This window comes from Cherax quadricarinatus, chromosome 50 (genome assembly GCF_038502225.1).
Source record: "Cherax quadricarinatus isolate ZL_2023a chromosome 50, ASM3850222v1, whole genome shotgun sequence".
NCBI lineage: Eukaryota > Metazoa > Arthropoda > Malacostraca > Decapoda > Parastacidae > Cherax > Cherax quadricarinatus.
Genome location: NC_091341.1, coordinates 2,051,251 through 2,067,050, shown reverse-complemented (window position 1 = coordinate 2,067,050; position 15,800 = coordinate 2,051,251). Strand labels below are relative to the sequence as shown.

The following is a 15,800-nucleotide window of genomic DNA, read 5'->3' as shown; positions in this document are numbered from 1 at the left end:
TGCTGCTATATAACTGCCAGTTTCCTTGCCTTTGCTCCAGATTCTCCTCCACCACCATGCTGTGAACACTAACTCCAAGGCTGAGGAACTGATTACCTCATCTTTTGTATATAGTTCTACTGTCTTCCAATTATGTCCTAGAATCTGTTTTGATAAAGCTACTGGATGGCGAAACGTCTACAATAAAGATATCCAGATGTTGCAAATGTGTCTTAACTTTCATATTGTTGGTATTTTATACCTTTCTTGCACAACTGTCAAATCCATTTGTTCCTTAGGTTTCCTTCACTTTTTAATACAAAAATGAGTGACTATAAAGCAAAAGGCTATTTGTAGGTAAAAGTGGCTTTAAGAAAGCCAAATGTTGTCCATACACCTCTTTTTACTTTATTCCAGAGGCAGAATATCGACACATAATCCTTTTTATTTTCAGATTCCGACACAGAGAATGATCTTATTAATATGGCAACTCAGGAGACAGACAAGCAATTTCAAAAATTCAGAATGCGAATCAAAGACTATCCTGATCAAGTGAGTGATGTGTTATTTGTATTGAAATAAAGATATAGTAGGAAAGTGAAAATTATACTCAACAACTATCAGAGTTTACTTGTTAATAGTATGTTAAAGAGGGTCTCAGTAGTTGGCTGTACCTCCAGTTCGCTTTCAGATTGTAGATATTGTACGCTTCAGTCTCAGAAACAATTCTAGGTACCACTTTTTTTTTTTTTTTTTTTTAACATGTCAGCAGTCTCCCACCGACACAGGGTGACCCCAAAACGAGAGGAACACTTTCACTATCATTCATTCATAATCACTGTCAGTCACATTTTATCATGCTCACTCTCCAACAAAACATCAAATCCCATGATTCGCTTCTCCACTCAGTCCAATCTAAGACACACTTGGGGAAGTGTAACTAGGAGGGTTTTACAAAGATCAATATTAAGACCAGAACTGTTTCTGGGTTATGTGAATGATATACCAGTTGGATTTGAATTGGATGTGTTTCTGTTTGCTATTGTAAAACTAATGAGAATAAAAATGGATCAGGAAAGGGAAAGGCTCCAAATGGATCTGGACAAACTGCAAGACTGGTTAGATAAATGGTTCAGAATTCAAAAATTTTATTTATTTATTTGTGGTGAAATATTGTCAAGCACAAAGAAAGCCACTAACATGCAAGAATGTAAATTTTGGAGATAAAGGGTGCAGAATTCATTCAGAGAAATATTTACCGGTGACCATAGTGCCTGATATATCGCTAAAGGCTCGTATCAGCTGAGTAACCTCTGCAACCAGTGCTTGTTTGACAAATCTAAGAGTAACCTACAGGAATTTCAACAGTCATTCTGGGTCCTTTATAAACATGTCAGACTCATTTTGGAACCCACACCTGAAAAAGTAAAGGGGTATGAAACTAGACTTGTTCCTGAGCGAAGGGGTATGAGTTACAAAGAGAGGCTCATGAACTTTAATCTAATAACATTGCAGGACAGGAAAACCAGGGGAGATATGGTAACATACAAAATACTCAGAAGAATTGATAGTTGACAGGGACAGGTTGTTTGAGAGGTGAGAAACAATTAGGCACTCGAGGACACAACTAGAAGCTAATGACACAAATGAGCCACAAAAATATCAGGCAATTTTTCTTCACTTTCAGAGTTGTCAGGGAGTGGGATTATCTCAGTCAAGAAGTGGTAGAGGCATACTTCTTGTGTAATTTTAAGAGCAAATACAATAAAACAAACACGAACACTTTTGTTTCCACAAGATACAGTACCAATGAAAAGCCCCTGGTTTTGCATAGCATTTCATGCAAGATACAACTTAAGACTAATGGAGCATAATAGACATAGCATTTCAAATGTGTGTTTATAAAGACATTAAAGAGACATTACTTTTAATGACATTAACAAACATACATATATGAGAGAAGATTAACCTTTTAACAGTGTTGAATGTACTGGTATGCAGGGGATGACTGTATCCGAAGTACTAGTATGCATGCACAATTTTTTTGTGCGTCAGTATGCCAACTGTCAATATTTTTGACCTCAGCACAACTGTTTGGGTCTATCCTACAGCCTCTTCATACTGGTGAAAAAATCCAAGACCAGACAGGTCCAAGTAATGCTTCATGGGTAGAATTGCTTAGCCAGCATAAGCAAAAATGAAACCAGGACCTGTTGTTCACCCACCAGCTTTCCTACCAGCAAACAGGGTGTAGAACTACCAGGAACATGCCTTATTCATTTCAGATTCATTACAATTAAATGATATTAAACATTGGAATTCAGCCAAAAAGCACACTATGTACATTTAACCTAGAATAACCCAGTATAGTCAGTGTAACTTACTTCCATTTTTTGATGAGTATTACACCTTGAAACAAATGTAATATAAGACTTTTTTGTCAGTATGTGTTTTACAGTGGTCTTGAAGGCACACAGGTGATATGGATACACAAAAATTACTTTGTTTATATAACCAACATATTTCCTTAACCCTTTGAGGGTCCATCCCGTAATTCTTCGGTTTTGAAGCCAGGGTCCAAACTGTAGTCCTACATCATGAGCTGAGCTCATTCAGATAAGCTGTGAGCAGTAAATATGGGCCTAGATATGAGAGAATGCATCTATGTGGTAAGTGTGCACCATATAAAATAGATTCTGCAGCATGCCATGCATAATGAGAAAAAAACTGCAACCGTGTTTTTGGATTAAAACAGTGACGTTGCGGTGTATTTTTGTATGGTTTTTATGGTTGTATTCACGGTTTCTTGGTCTTATTTGATAGAATACAAGATATGTTATAGAAATGATTTTGAAAAATAGCTTGAAATTGAGCTTAAAATAGCAGAAATGTTTAATTTTTGCCAATGCTCAAGAGTAAACAAATCACATCATGTGTCCAATACACATCAACTGGTGGGTCTAATATGTGTTCATGAATGCGCTGATATTATTTATACAATTATTGCAATATTGCATAACAGTAAATCTATTTTTTGGAGTGAATAAAAATTCTTTATGTGAATAAAAAATCGATATGGAATTTAACTGTAAAGCCTGGAAACATGTCTGATAAACAGAGGAAATGTTATATTAGTGCCAGGAATGCCTTCATTGTTTATTCTGGACCCTATTTTGGAATATTTTGAACTTTGTGTGAAATTGGCCAAAATACCAATTTCTGATTACTATTGGGTAGTTGAAATAGTTAATTGGGCAGTTTTTTTTGCTTAGTTGATAAAATAGAAGTGATACTAGTGAAATAGCTAAGAACTTGGTTGACTTGAACAATGTGCAAACCCCCCTTTTTGTTTACTGTCTAAAAAGATAAAAGTTTCTATTTTTTTTATACACTTGTAACTATCTTTTGCAATCCTCCATTAGTTAACTCCTATATTTTTTTACTCTCTAGTGTGTGCAGTCTATAATAATTAGTGAAATACAATCTGAAATTAAGTATGTATTACTGTTTTGAAACCCCCTTTTTTGTTTACTGTCTAGCATTAGCACAAACACTGTTAGGTGCTATTGATATACCTAGTCATTATTTTTTAATACTAATCATGCAATTTGTTTATGGTGTTATTACTTGCCTAAATTTTGTGCCTTAAGTCAAATCTTACTACTAAAATTTTATTTAAGATCTTTTTTACTATCTTTTAACTTTATACTTTTTGTATTATTATTACTTATTTAGTATCTATCTGTGCAGTTTGTAGAATAGTTCTTCTGCTACCTACACTTTGTACTGCTTGTATAAGCTCTCATATCACCTCCAGTGCAACATTAATAGTTATCTTTATACTATTTATACATTGTTAAACTTGTGCTAGTCATATGATTGCAAACATCGATCCTGACATTAACCTTTTATTAAATGACACACATGATCCTAACAACAATTGCCTTTATTACACTGCTAGTCAGGCAAAGACACTACTCAGTGTCAACAATAACATAACAGTATTCAATTATAATGTCAGATCACTAAGCAAGCACTATGATGACCTCCAGGCACTACTGAATTCTTTAAATGTCAGTATGTCCATCATTACTCTCACTGAAACATGGCTAAAACATGATGTTACAAACATCTGTTCCGTACCTGGCTACACAGCCATACACAATTGTAGGCCAGATCAGTTAGGTGGAACAGCTATATACTACTCTGATGAGCTAGAGTGTATATATTCTACTTCCACAAGGGATGAGCATGGTGACTATACCTTTGCTAAATTTAAATCCAAAGCCTTTACAAAACCTCTAACAATCGGAGCATTTTATAGAGTTCCTCACTCCAGTGTTTACTCTTTTAGTGAAAAACTAAGAAACATAATAACTAGCGCTGAAATGAATAAACACCACCTAATACTTACAGGGGACTTCAACATAAATCTCATCCATGACCGTGACCCACAAGTGACTGAATTCACAAACACCATGAACAACTATTTACTTCTACCAACAATAACAAAACATACAAGAATCACTGACACAAATGCCTCATTACTAGACCATATCTGGACAAACACTATATCCCCGTTAAAAGCAGGCATAATCACAGATAACACCACTGACCACTATCCCATCTTTCTCATAATCAACTTCTGTAAAGTGCCCCAGGACACAACTAAGATCACATTCCGACTGCATGACGAGTCATCTGTTAATAACTTTATTTCAGCATTTAGTGACACTGACTGGCAAAACGAGCTAGAAGACAACTTAGATATTGATGAATGTGTTAATATTTTTTTGCAAAAAACCCAAAACCTCTATAACATGCATTGCCCCCCAAAAAAAACTAAGCAGATCACAGCAAAGAGACTAAACAGCCCCTGGCTTACAAACAGCATCCTCAGATCTATTGATAAAAAACATCTATATGAAAAACAGTACAGAATGGGTCTAATAACAAAGGATCTCACAAAACGTTACTCGTCAGTACTAACCAATCTAATAAGAAGGTGACTCAAGAAATCGTAATGACACGATTGCAAACAAACCATACCCACGGGCTGGAGTTTTGAGACTATGACCGCGGGTTCAATCCCGGCCGGGGGTATGGTTAATAAGAAGGTCCAAAAAAATGTACAGGTCTCCCTCAACATTCACGTTTTCAGCTTTCGCGGGCTTCACACATTCGCGAATTCCCAACCGCCAAATTCCCAGCCACCAAATTCCCAGCCGCCAAATCATTTTCAAGTTTCCCGCCACCTGCAAGTCCCTACTACCCTCCCACCAACCCCGCAACTGGCAGCCAGCCCTCCCACCACTCAGTGTGGTGAGTGTTTTGTTTGTTCATTATTTGCTATTAAATTACAGTATAAATAATGTAAACCCATTCATGACTGCATATTGGAATGGCTATTCGGACAGGTATTAGACGGTGACATCATGTGTTTACTCTTGAACACAGCAAAGAATCAAACATTTCTGCTACTGCTAATAATAACAATAGTAATAATAATAATAATAATAATAATAATATAATAATAATAATAATAAATACGATATAATTGAAGGAAGTTGTACAAAAATACGAGGGAGTGGTTGACACATCGTCAGTGTGGCTTTGTTTATGCTGGAATGAGCATTAGTCTCCGTGCTCTTCCAAACATTTCACAATAATTCATTGTGTTTGGTGCTTGTAGATTGAGTGCTACTGGAGTGGTTGAGGCAGTGGTTGAGGCAGTGGTTGAGGCAGCGGTTGAGGCAGCTATTGAGGCAGCTGTTGAGGCAGTGGCTGAGGCAGCTGTTGAGGCAGCGATTGAGGCAGTGGATGAGGCAGCTGTTGAGGCTGCTGTTGAGGCAGCGATTGAGGCAGTGGTTGAGGCAGCTGTTGAGGCAGCGATTGAGGCTGTGGTTGAGGCAGCGATTGAGGCAGCGGTTGAGGCAGTGGTTGAGGCAGCTGTTGAGGCAGCGATTGAGGCAGCTGTTGAGGCAGCTGTTGAGGCAGCAATTGAGGCAGTGGTTGAGGCAGTGATTGAGGCAGTGGGTGAGGCAGCTGTTGAGGCAGCGATTGAGGCAGTGGGTGAGGCAGTGGTTGAGGCAGCTGTTGAGGCAGCGATTGAGGCAGTGGGTGAGGCAACTGTTGAAGCAGCGATTGAGGCAGTGGTTGAGGCAGTGGTATTTAATAACATGCATGTTATTAATAATAATAATACATGTTATTAATAATATGTACTATTATTATTTATAACATATATGTTATTAAATACCACTGCCTCAACCGCTGAATTATTGTGAAATGTTTGAAAGAGCACGGAGACTAATGCTCACTCCAGCATAAACAAAGCCACACTGACGATGTGTCAACCACTCCCTCATATTTTTGTACAATTTCCTTCTTCAATTATATTTTATTATTATTATTATTATTATTATTATTATTATTATTATTATTATTATTATTATTGTTATTGTTATTATTAGCAGTAGCAGAAATGTTTGATTCTTTGCTGTGTTCAAGAGTAAACACATGATGTCACCGTCCAATACCTGTCTGAATAGCCATTCCAATATGCAGTCATGAATGGCTTTACATTATTTATACTGTAGTTTAACAGCAAATAATGAACAAATAAAACACTCACCACACTAAGTGGTGGGAGGGCTGGCTGCCAGTTGCGGGGGTCGGAGGGAGAGTAGTAGGGACTCAAAGTGGTTGAGGAAGTGGTGGAGGCATTGGTGGAGGCAGTGGTGGAGTCTGTGGTATTTAATAACATACATGTTATTATTTTATAGGTAGTAGGTTGGTAGACAGCAACCACCCAGGGAGGTACTACCGTCCTGCCAAGTGAGTGTAAAACGAAAGCCTGTGATTGTTTTACATGATGGTAGGATTGCTGATGTCTTTTGTCTGTCTCATAAATATGCAAGATTACAGGCATGTCTTGCTACTTCTACTTTCACTTAGGTCACACTACACATACATGTACACATTTATTTATACACACTCATCTGAGTTTTCTTTGATTTTATCTTAATAGTTCTTGGTCTTATTAATTTTCCTTTTATATCCATGGGGAAGTGGAATAAGAATCTTTCCTCCGTAAGCCATGCGTGTTGTAAAAGTCAACTAAAATGCCGGGAACAATGGGCTAGTAACCCCTTTTCCTGTAAAGATTACTAAAAAGAATAAGAAGAAGAAAATTGTCAAAGTGGGAAGTCTGAATGTGCGTGGATGTTGTGCAGATGATAAGAAAGAGATGATTGTGGATGTTATGAATGAGAAGAAGCTGGATGTCCTGGCTTTAAGTGAAACAAAGCTGAAGGGGGTGGGAGAGTTTCAGTGGAGAGGAATAAATGGGATTAGGTCAGGGGTTTCAAATAGAGTTAGAGCTAAAGAAGGAGTAGCAATAATGTTGAAGGATAAGCTATGGCAGGAAAAGAGGGACTATAAATGTATTAATTCAAGGATTATGTGGAGTAAAATAAAGATTGGTTGTGAAAAGTGGGTTATAATAAGCGTGTATGCACCTGGAGAAGAGAGAAGTGTAGAGGAGAGAGAGAGATTTTGGGAAATGTTGAGTGAATGCGTGGGGAGTTTTGAATCAAGTGTGAGAGTAATGGTGGTTGGGGATTTCAATGCTAAAGTGGGTAAAAATGTTATGGAGGGAGTAGTAGGTAAATTTGGGGTGCCAGGGGTAAATGTAAATGGGGTGCCTTTAATTGAGCTATGTGTAGAAAGAAATTTGGTAATAAGTAATACATATTTTATGAAAAAGAGGATAAATAAATATACAAGGTATGATGTAGCACGTAATGAAAGTAGTTTATTAGATTATGTATTGGTGGATAAAAGGTTGATGGGTAGGCTCCAGGATGTACATGTTTATAGAGGGGCAACTGATATATCGGATCATTATTTAGTTGTAGCTACAGTTAGAGTAAGAGGTAGATGGGAAAAGAGGAAGGTGGCAACAACAAGTAAGAGGGAGGTGAAAGTGTATAAACTAAGGGAGGAGGAAGTTCGGGTGAGATATAAGCGACTATTGGCAGAAAGGTGGGCTAGTGTAAAGATGAGTAGTGGGGGGGTTGAAGAGGGTTGGAATAGTTTTAAAAATGCAGTATTAGAATGTGGGGCAGAAGTTTGTGGTTATAGGAGGGTGGGGGCAGGAGGAAAGAGGAGTGATTGGTGGAATGATGAAGTAAAGGGTGTGATAAAAGAGAAAAAGGTAGCTTATGAGAGGTTTTTACAAAGCAGAAGTGTTATAAGAAGAGCAGAGTATATGGAGAGTAAAAGAAAGGTAAAGAGAGTGGTGAGAGAGTGCAAAAGGAGAGCAGATGATAGAGTGGGAGAGGCACTGTCAAGAAATTATAATGAAAATAAGAAAAAATTTTGGAGTGAGTTAAACAAGTTAAGAAAGCCTAGGGAAAATATGGATTTGTCAGTTAAAAACAGAGTAGGGGAGTTAGTAGATGGGGAGATGGAGGTATTGGGTAGATGGCGAGAATATTTTGAGGAACTTTTAAATGTTAAGGAAGAAACAGAGGCAGTAATTTCATGCACTGGTCAGGGAGGTATACCATCTTTTAGGAGTGAAGAAGAGCAGAATGTAAGTGTGGGGGAGGTACGTGAGGCATTACATAAAATGAAAGGGAGTAAAGCAGCTGGAACTGATGGGATCATGACAGAAATGTTAAAAGCAGGGGGGGATAGTGTTGGAGTGGTTGGTACTTTTGTTTAATAAATGTATGAAAGAGGGGAAGGTACCTAGGGATTGGCAGAGAGCATGTATAGTCCCTTTATATAAAGGGAAAGGGGACAAAAGAGATTGTAAAAATTATAGAGGAATAAGCTTACCGAGTATGCCAGGAAAAGTGTACGGTAGGGTTATAATTGAAAGAATTAGAGGTAAGACAGAATGTAGGATTGCGGATGAGCAAGGAGGTTTCAGAGTGGGTAGGGGATGTGTAGATCAGGTGTTTACATTGAAGCATATATGTGAACAGTATTTAGATAAAGATAGGGAAGTTTTTATTGCATTTATGGATTTAGAAAAGGCATATGATAGTGGATAGAGGAGCAATGTGGCAGATGTTGCAAGTATATGGAATAGGTGGTAAGTTATTAAATGCTGTAAAGAGTTTTTATGAGGATAGTGAGGCTCAGGTTAGGGTGTGTAGAAGAGAGGGAGACTACTTCCCGGTAAAAGTAAGTCTTAGACAGGGATGTGTAATGTCACCATGGTTGTTTAATATATTTATAGATGGGGTTGTAAAGGAAGTAAATGCTAGGGTGTTTGGGAGAGGGGTGGGATTAAATTATGGGGAATCAAATTCAAAATGGGAATTGACACAGTTACTTTTTGCTGATGATACTGTGCTTATGGGAGATTCTAAAGAAAAATTGCAAAGGTTAGTGGATGAGTTTGGGAATGTGTGTAAAGGTAGAAAGTTGAAAGTGAACATAGAAAAGAGTAAGGTGATGAGGGTGTCAAATGATTTAGATAAAGAAAAATTGGATATCAAATTGGGGAGGAGGAGTATGGAAGAAGTGAATGTTTTCAGATACTTGGGAGTTGACGTGTCGGCGGATGGATTTATGAAGGATGAGGTTAATCATAGAATTGATGAGGGAAAAAAGGTGAGTGGTGCGTTGAGGTATATGTGGAGTCAAAAAACGTTATCTATGGAGGCAAAGAAGGGAATGTATGAAAGTATAGTAGTACCAACACTCTTCTATGGGTGTGAAGCTTGGGTGGTAAATGCAGCAGCGAGGAGACGGTTGGAGGCAGTGGAGATGTCCTGTTTAAGGGCAATGTGTGGTGTAAATATTATGCAGAAAATTCGGAGTGTGGAAATTAGGAGAAGGTGTGGAGTTAATAAAAGTATTAGTCAGAGGGCAGAAGAGGGGTTGTTGAGGTGGTTTGGTCATTTAGAGAGAATGGATCAAAGTAGAATGACATGGAAAGCATATAAATCTATAGGGGAAGGAAGGCGGGGTAGGGGTCGTCCTCGAAAGGGTTGGAGAGTGGGGGTAAAGGAGGTTTTGTGGGCAAGGGGCTTGGACTTCCAGCAAGCGTGCGTGAGCGTGTTAGATAGGAGTGAATGGAGACGAATGGTACTTGGGACCTGACGATCTGTTGGAGTGTGAGCAGGGTAATATTTAGTGAAGGGATTCAGGGAAACCGGTTATTTTCATATAGTCGGACTTGAGTCCTGGAAATGGGAAGTACAATGCCTGCACTTTAAAGGAGGGGTTTGGGATATTGGCAGTTTGGAGGGATATGTTGTGTATCTTTATATGTGTATGCTTCTAGACTGTTGTGTTCTGAGCACCTCTGCAAAAACAGTGATAATGTGCGAGTGTGGTGAAAGTGTTGAATGATGATGAAAGTATTTTCTTTTTGGGGATTTTCTTTCTTTTTTGGGTCACCCTGCCTCGGTGGGAGACGGCCGACTTGTTGAAAAAAAAAAAAAAAAAAAAGTTATTAAAGCATAACATGTATATATTTAGTACAATTTACGACATTTTCATGCATTTTATGATTGTCCATGGTTCAACAAGTTAAGGAAGCAGTATTGTATTATATTTCCCTACAATATATTGGGGCACCAAACATTCACGGTTTTTCAAAATTCGCGAGGCTCTTGATCCCCTAACCCTCGCGAATGTTGAGGGAGACCTGTATTATGAAAACAGATTTCACTACATAAAAGGTGATATGAAAAAGACCTGGAAAAGGTTACCTGAAATTCTAGGATAAAAAAAGCTGTCACAGAACAGAATGCTTACCTTAGCTAAACCAGACGAACCTCTCCTTCAGCCAGCCGATACTGCCAACAAACTTAATGTCTTTTTCTCTACCGTAGGAAAAAAACGAGGAAGTAAAATCCCAAGCACAAACATTCAACCAAAAGACTACCTCACTGGCAACTATCCAGATACATGTACTCTATTTTTAGCCCCAACAAACCCTACTGAAATCTCGCTTATCATCAAAACACTCAAGAACAAGACAGGAGACCTAAATAACTTACCACCACTTGTGTATAAAAAAGCTTTTCATGTATTGTCACCAATTATTGTAACTCTCTCTAACAAATCCATTGAATCTTCCACCTCCCATCCATACTCAAGACAGCAAGAGTCACCCCGATTGTTCAAAGAGGTGATCCAGCTGAATTGAACAGTTATAGGCCTTTATCAAACCTGCCCCTACTATCTAAAATCTTTGAAAAATTAATTCACAAACAAGCCTACTCCTGCTTCATATCCCACAACATACTCAACCCTTGTCAGTTTGGGTTTAGACCGAAAAAAAGTACTAATGATGCTGTTAAACATATGCTTGAACTAATATATTCTGCACTCGAGAAAAATGAATTTCCCCTGGGACTTTTCATAGACTTACGAAAAGCTTTTGATACAGTTGACCATGACCTTTTGCACCAAAAACTCGAATATTATGGGGTCAGAGGACACTCTCTTGATTACCTAAAATCTTATCTTAACAATAGAACCCAGTATGTATACACAAATGGAGCCAGCTCCACTACACAACCTGTTCTTGTTGGAGTCCCACAGGGGAGCATTCTTGGCTCATTTCTCTTTGTCATTTACATCAATGATCTACCAAATGCATCTAATCTGCTTAACCCATTTTATTTGCAGATGACACAACTTACGTCTTTTCTCACCCAAACCTAACCATACTAACAGACACAGTAAATGCTGAACTGCTAAAAATATCTACAGTGGACCCCCGGTTATCAGCCATAATCCATTCCAGAAGGTCGGCCGATAACTGAAATGGCCAAAAACCAAATTAATATTTCCCATAAGAATTAATGGAAATACAATTAATCTATTCCAGAAAAAAATATTCACAAAAAAAGGAAAAAAAAACATAATTTTTTAACAGTTATATAAGTATTACATACCTTTACTGAAGGCTAACACTGGCTTCTGGAAGATAGGGAGGAGGAAAGAGGGAGGAGTTAGTGTTTGGAAGGAGAATCCCCCTCCATAAAGACTTCTGGTAGCAAAGCCTTCTCTGGGGTTACTTCCCTTCTTTGTCACTGGATCCCTGTTGCACAACAAATTTGTCCATAGAGGTCTGTTTCTGGTGTCTCTTTAAGATTTCCCTGAAGTGGGACAGGGTTTTGTCACTGAACATGTTGCAGATATGGCTTGTTTCAGCTTGGTCAGGGTGATGTTTCTCTACAAAAGCTTGCACCCTAGTCCACATTGCACACACCTCTTTAATCTGTCATTTACTGCTACAGTACATTCATTACTTCTTTTCATTCTTTCAACGCACCAGCCGTATCCCACTGAGGTGGGGTGGCCCAAAAAGAAAACCCGAAGTTTCTCGTTTTAAATTTAGTAATATATACAGGAGAAGGGGTTACTAGGCCCTTGCTCCCCGCATTTTAGTCGCCTCTTACAACACACATAGCTTACGGAGGAAGAAGTCTGTTCCACTTCCCCATGGAGATAAGAGGAAATAAACAAAAACAAGAACTAGAAAGAAAATAGAAGAAAACCCAGAGGATTGTGTATATATATGCAAGATGTACCTGAAATCTTGCATGTGTATGAGACAGAAAAAAAAGACACCAGCAATCCTACCATGTCAAAGAATTACAGGTTTCCATTTTACACTCACTTGGCAGGACGGTAGTACCTCCCTGGGCGGTTGCTGTCTACCAACCTACTACCTAGATTCATTACTTACCTTAAAATATTTGTAGTCTTAATATAGGGCAAGAGGTGAGTAGTATTTATTTATAGGAAGTCAGTGCAGGTAGCAGTAGATGTAGGTACAGTACACGTATGTAGTCCCCCCTTCCAGGCTACACTGTACACTACACAGCCATATTATTATCATGTTCACTGAGTTTAATTGTTTCTAACAACTATCTTTTGATGCCATCATAAACAAAGGGAGAAGTAATGAATAATTCATGCTGAGAATTGTCAACAAGTGCATATGAAGGGCAGTTACTGCACCAGTTGCCAGATTCACAGTTTTCTCTAATGCTGCATCAGAGAAAACCTAATGTTTACTCTCCATCTGACTACATATAAACATTGCATGTTTATATGCTATGTTTATATGCTACATGATATGTAACATATTTCTTATATAATTTTTAAGAAAATATCATAGATGGATTAATGAAAATGTCTATATTAACGTAAAATAAGACATTTAATGTGTCAGAGTGATTATTAACCCTTTCAGGGTTTTGGCCGTACTAGTACGTCTTATGCACCAGGGTTTTTGACGTACTAGTATGCCTAAATTCTAGCGCCTTCAAATCTAGTGAGAGAAAGCTGGTAGGACTACATATGAAAGAATGGGTCTATGTGGTCAGTGTGAGCAGTATAAAAAAAATCCTGCAGCACACAGTGCATAATGAGAAAAAAAAAACTTTGACCATGTTTTTGGATTAAAACAGCGACTTTGCACTGTATTTTCATATGGTACTTATTGTTGTATTCTAGTTTTCCTGGTCTCATTTTATAGAATGGAAGACATATTACAGAAATTGAGATGATTTTGATTGGTTTCATAATGAAAAGTACCTTGAAATTGAGCTCAAAGTAGCAGAAATGTTCAATTTTTACCAAAGTTCAAAAATAAACAAATCATGCTAAGCATCCAATACACATCAACTGGTGAGTCTAATATTCTTTCACAAGTGCGCCGATATTATTTATACCATTTCTACACTAATGCAGTAGTCTGCATAACAGTAAATCTTCTATTTTTTTGTGAGAATAAAAATTCAAAGTGGAAAGCAAAAGAATGTCAGAGGGGCGTGGGGACGTGACTAATGAACAGAGGAAATGTTATTTTAGTGCCAGGAATGTCTTTCTTGTTTATTCTGGACCCTATTTGGAAATTGGCATCTTTTGAAAATACAGTGCAAAGTCGCTGTTTTATTCCCAAAAAACGGTCAAAGTTTTTTTTTTCTCATTATGCACTGTGTTGCAGGATTTTTTTATACCATGCACACTGACCACTTAGACCCATTCTTTCATATGGAGGCCTACCAGCCTTTTCCCACGAGATTTGACGGCGCTAGAATTTATGCGTACTAGTACGTCAAAAACCCCTGCACATAAGACGTACTAGTGTGTCTGAAACCCTCAAAGGGTTAATTAAAGTGCCCCAGAGTACATTCATTAATTACCTTAAAATATTTGTAGTCTTAATATAGGGTGAAAAGTGAGTTTTATATGTAGGAAGTCAGGTTTGGGAAGTATGGGTAGCCAGGAAGGGCAGCCCTCACCCCCCCCCACCCACACGTAATGTAAACAAACCAGACGAACGTGTCTGATTTTCGTCACTTTACATTGTGCACAAGTTGTCTCCATGTTGATACAGTAGAATAAAGAGAAACGCTCCCATTCTCATGTAACATCATTTTTAGAAGAAGTGATGCTCTGAGTGAAGGCATATGAAAGGAATAATTTTCTAGCTACCCCTAGTAATATTACAGTGTACACATTGTCTCTGATGTTGGACGACAAATCGCCTGGCTACCACAAGTCCTACAAGTCGCCTGGCTACCACAAGTCCTACAGGTTGCCTGGCTACCACAAGTCCTACAGGTCGCCTGGCTACCACAAGTCCCTACAAGTTGCCTGGCAACCACAAGTCCTACAAGTCGCCTGGCTACCACAAGTCCTACAAGTAGCCTGGCTACCACATCTCATATTTATGTTAATTTATTCTACTGTGGGGTGTATTTAGATGGATTAACCCTTCGACTGCCGCAAGCCCCTTTCTGAAACTGTCATTGTATGTCGCAAAATTTTTTGGAAAAAAAAAAGCTTATTAAATGATAGAGAATCTTTTCCCGGTAGTAATGACACCAAAAGTATGAAATTTGGTCGAAAACTCGTGGAATTACGCTCCTGTGAAGTTAGCAGTCTCGGCGACATATACACATCGGCGATTTCACCTACTTTGAACCCTGTTTTTGACCAGTTCCATTATTCCAGTTGACCCAACTCATAGCTATTTCTTTAGAACTCCATTTTCTCTATCAGTTGAGTACAAGAAACCGCCCATTTACTGATTTGAACTACCCAATAAAGTGGTCAGAAATTGGCAATTCGGCCAATTTTTCGCAAAATAAAAAAAGATGCCAATTTTTCAAAATAGGGTCCAGAATAAACAGTGTATACATTCTTGGCACTAAAATAACATATCCTCTGTTCATTAGTCATGTCTCTAGACCCCTCTTATATTACTATTACTTTCTATTGAGATTGTTTATTCATACAAAAAATACAAAATTTACTGTTATGCAGACTACTACATTATTGTAAAAATGGTATAAATAATATCAGTGCACTAGTGAAAGAATATTACTCTCCAGTTGACGTGTATTGGACGTGTGGTGTGATTTGTTTACTCTTGAACATTGGTAAAAATTTCCGCTACTTTGAGCTCAATTTCAAGCTCGTTCTCATCGAGAAAGTAATCAAAATCATCTCTATTTCTGTAATGTGTTTTCCATTTTACCACACAAGACCATGAAAACGAGAATGCAACGAAAAATACCATATGAAAATACACCTCAAAGTCAGTGTTTTAATCCAAAAAAAAACGGTCAGTTTTTTTCTCATTATGCACTGCATGCTGCAGGATTTTTTTATGTGGTGCACACTGACCACACAGACCCATTCTCTCACATGTGGGCCTACCAGCTTTCTCCTGGTTGATTTGAAACCACTAGAATTTATGCGTTTAAATACGTCCGAAACAGTGGCGTATAAGATGTATATATACGACTAAAACAGTCAAAGGGTTA

The 15,800-nt window shown here is 38.1% G+C and overlaps 1 protein-coding gene across 11 annotated transcripts in view; it reads left to right on the top strand.

The window, feature by feature from the left end:
• Positions 1-15,800, top strand: part of Zfrp8 (Zinc finger protein RP-8) — a 419,773-nt gene that overhangs the window by 322,769 nt on the left and 81,204 nt on the right. For all 11 annotated transcript variants that reach the window (XM_070095399.1, XM_070095396.1, XM_070095405.1 and 8 more), the window contains one exon: positions 434-531. In XM_070095399.1, coding sequence (XP_069951500.1) covers positions 434-531 — 98 coding nt within the window. The remainder of the gene's footprint in view (positions 1-433; positions 532-15,800) is intronic.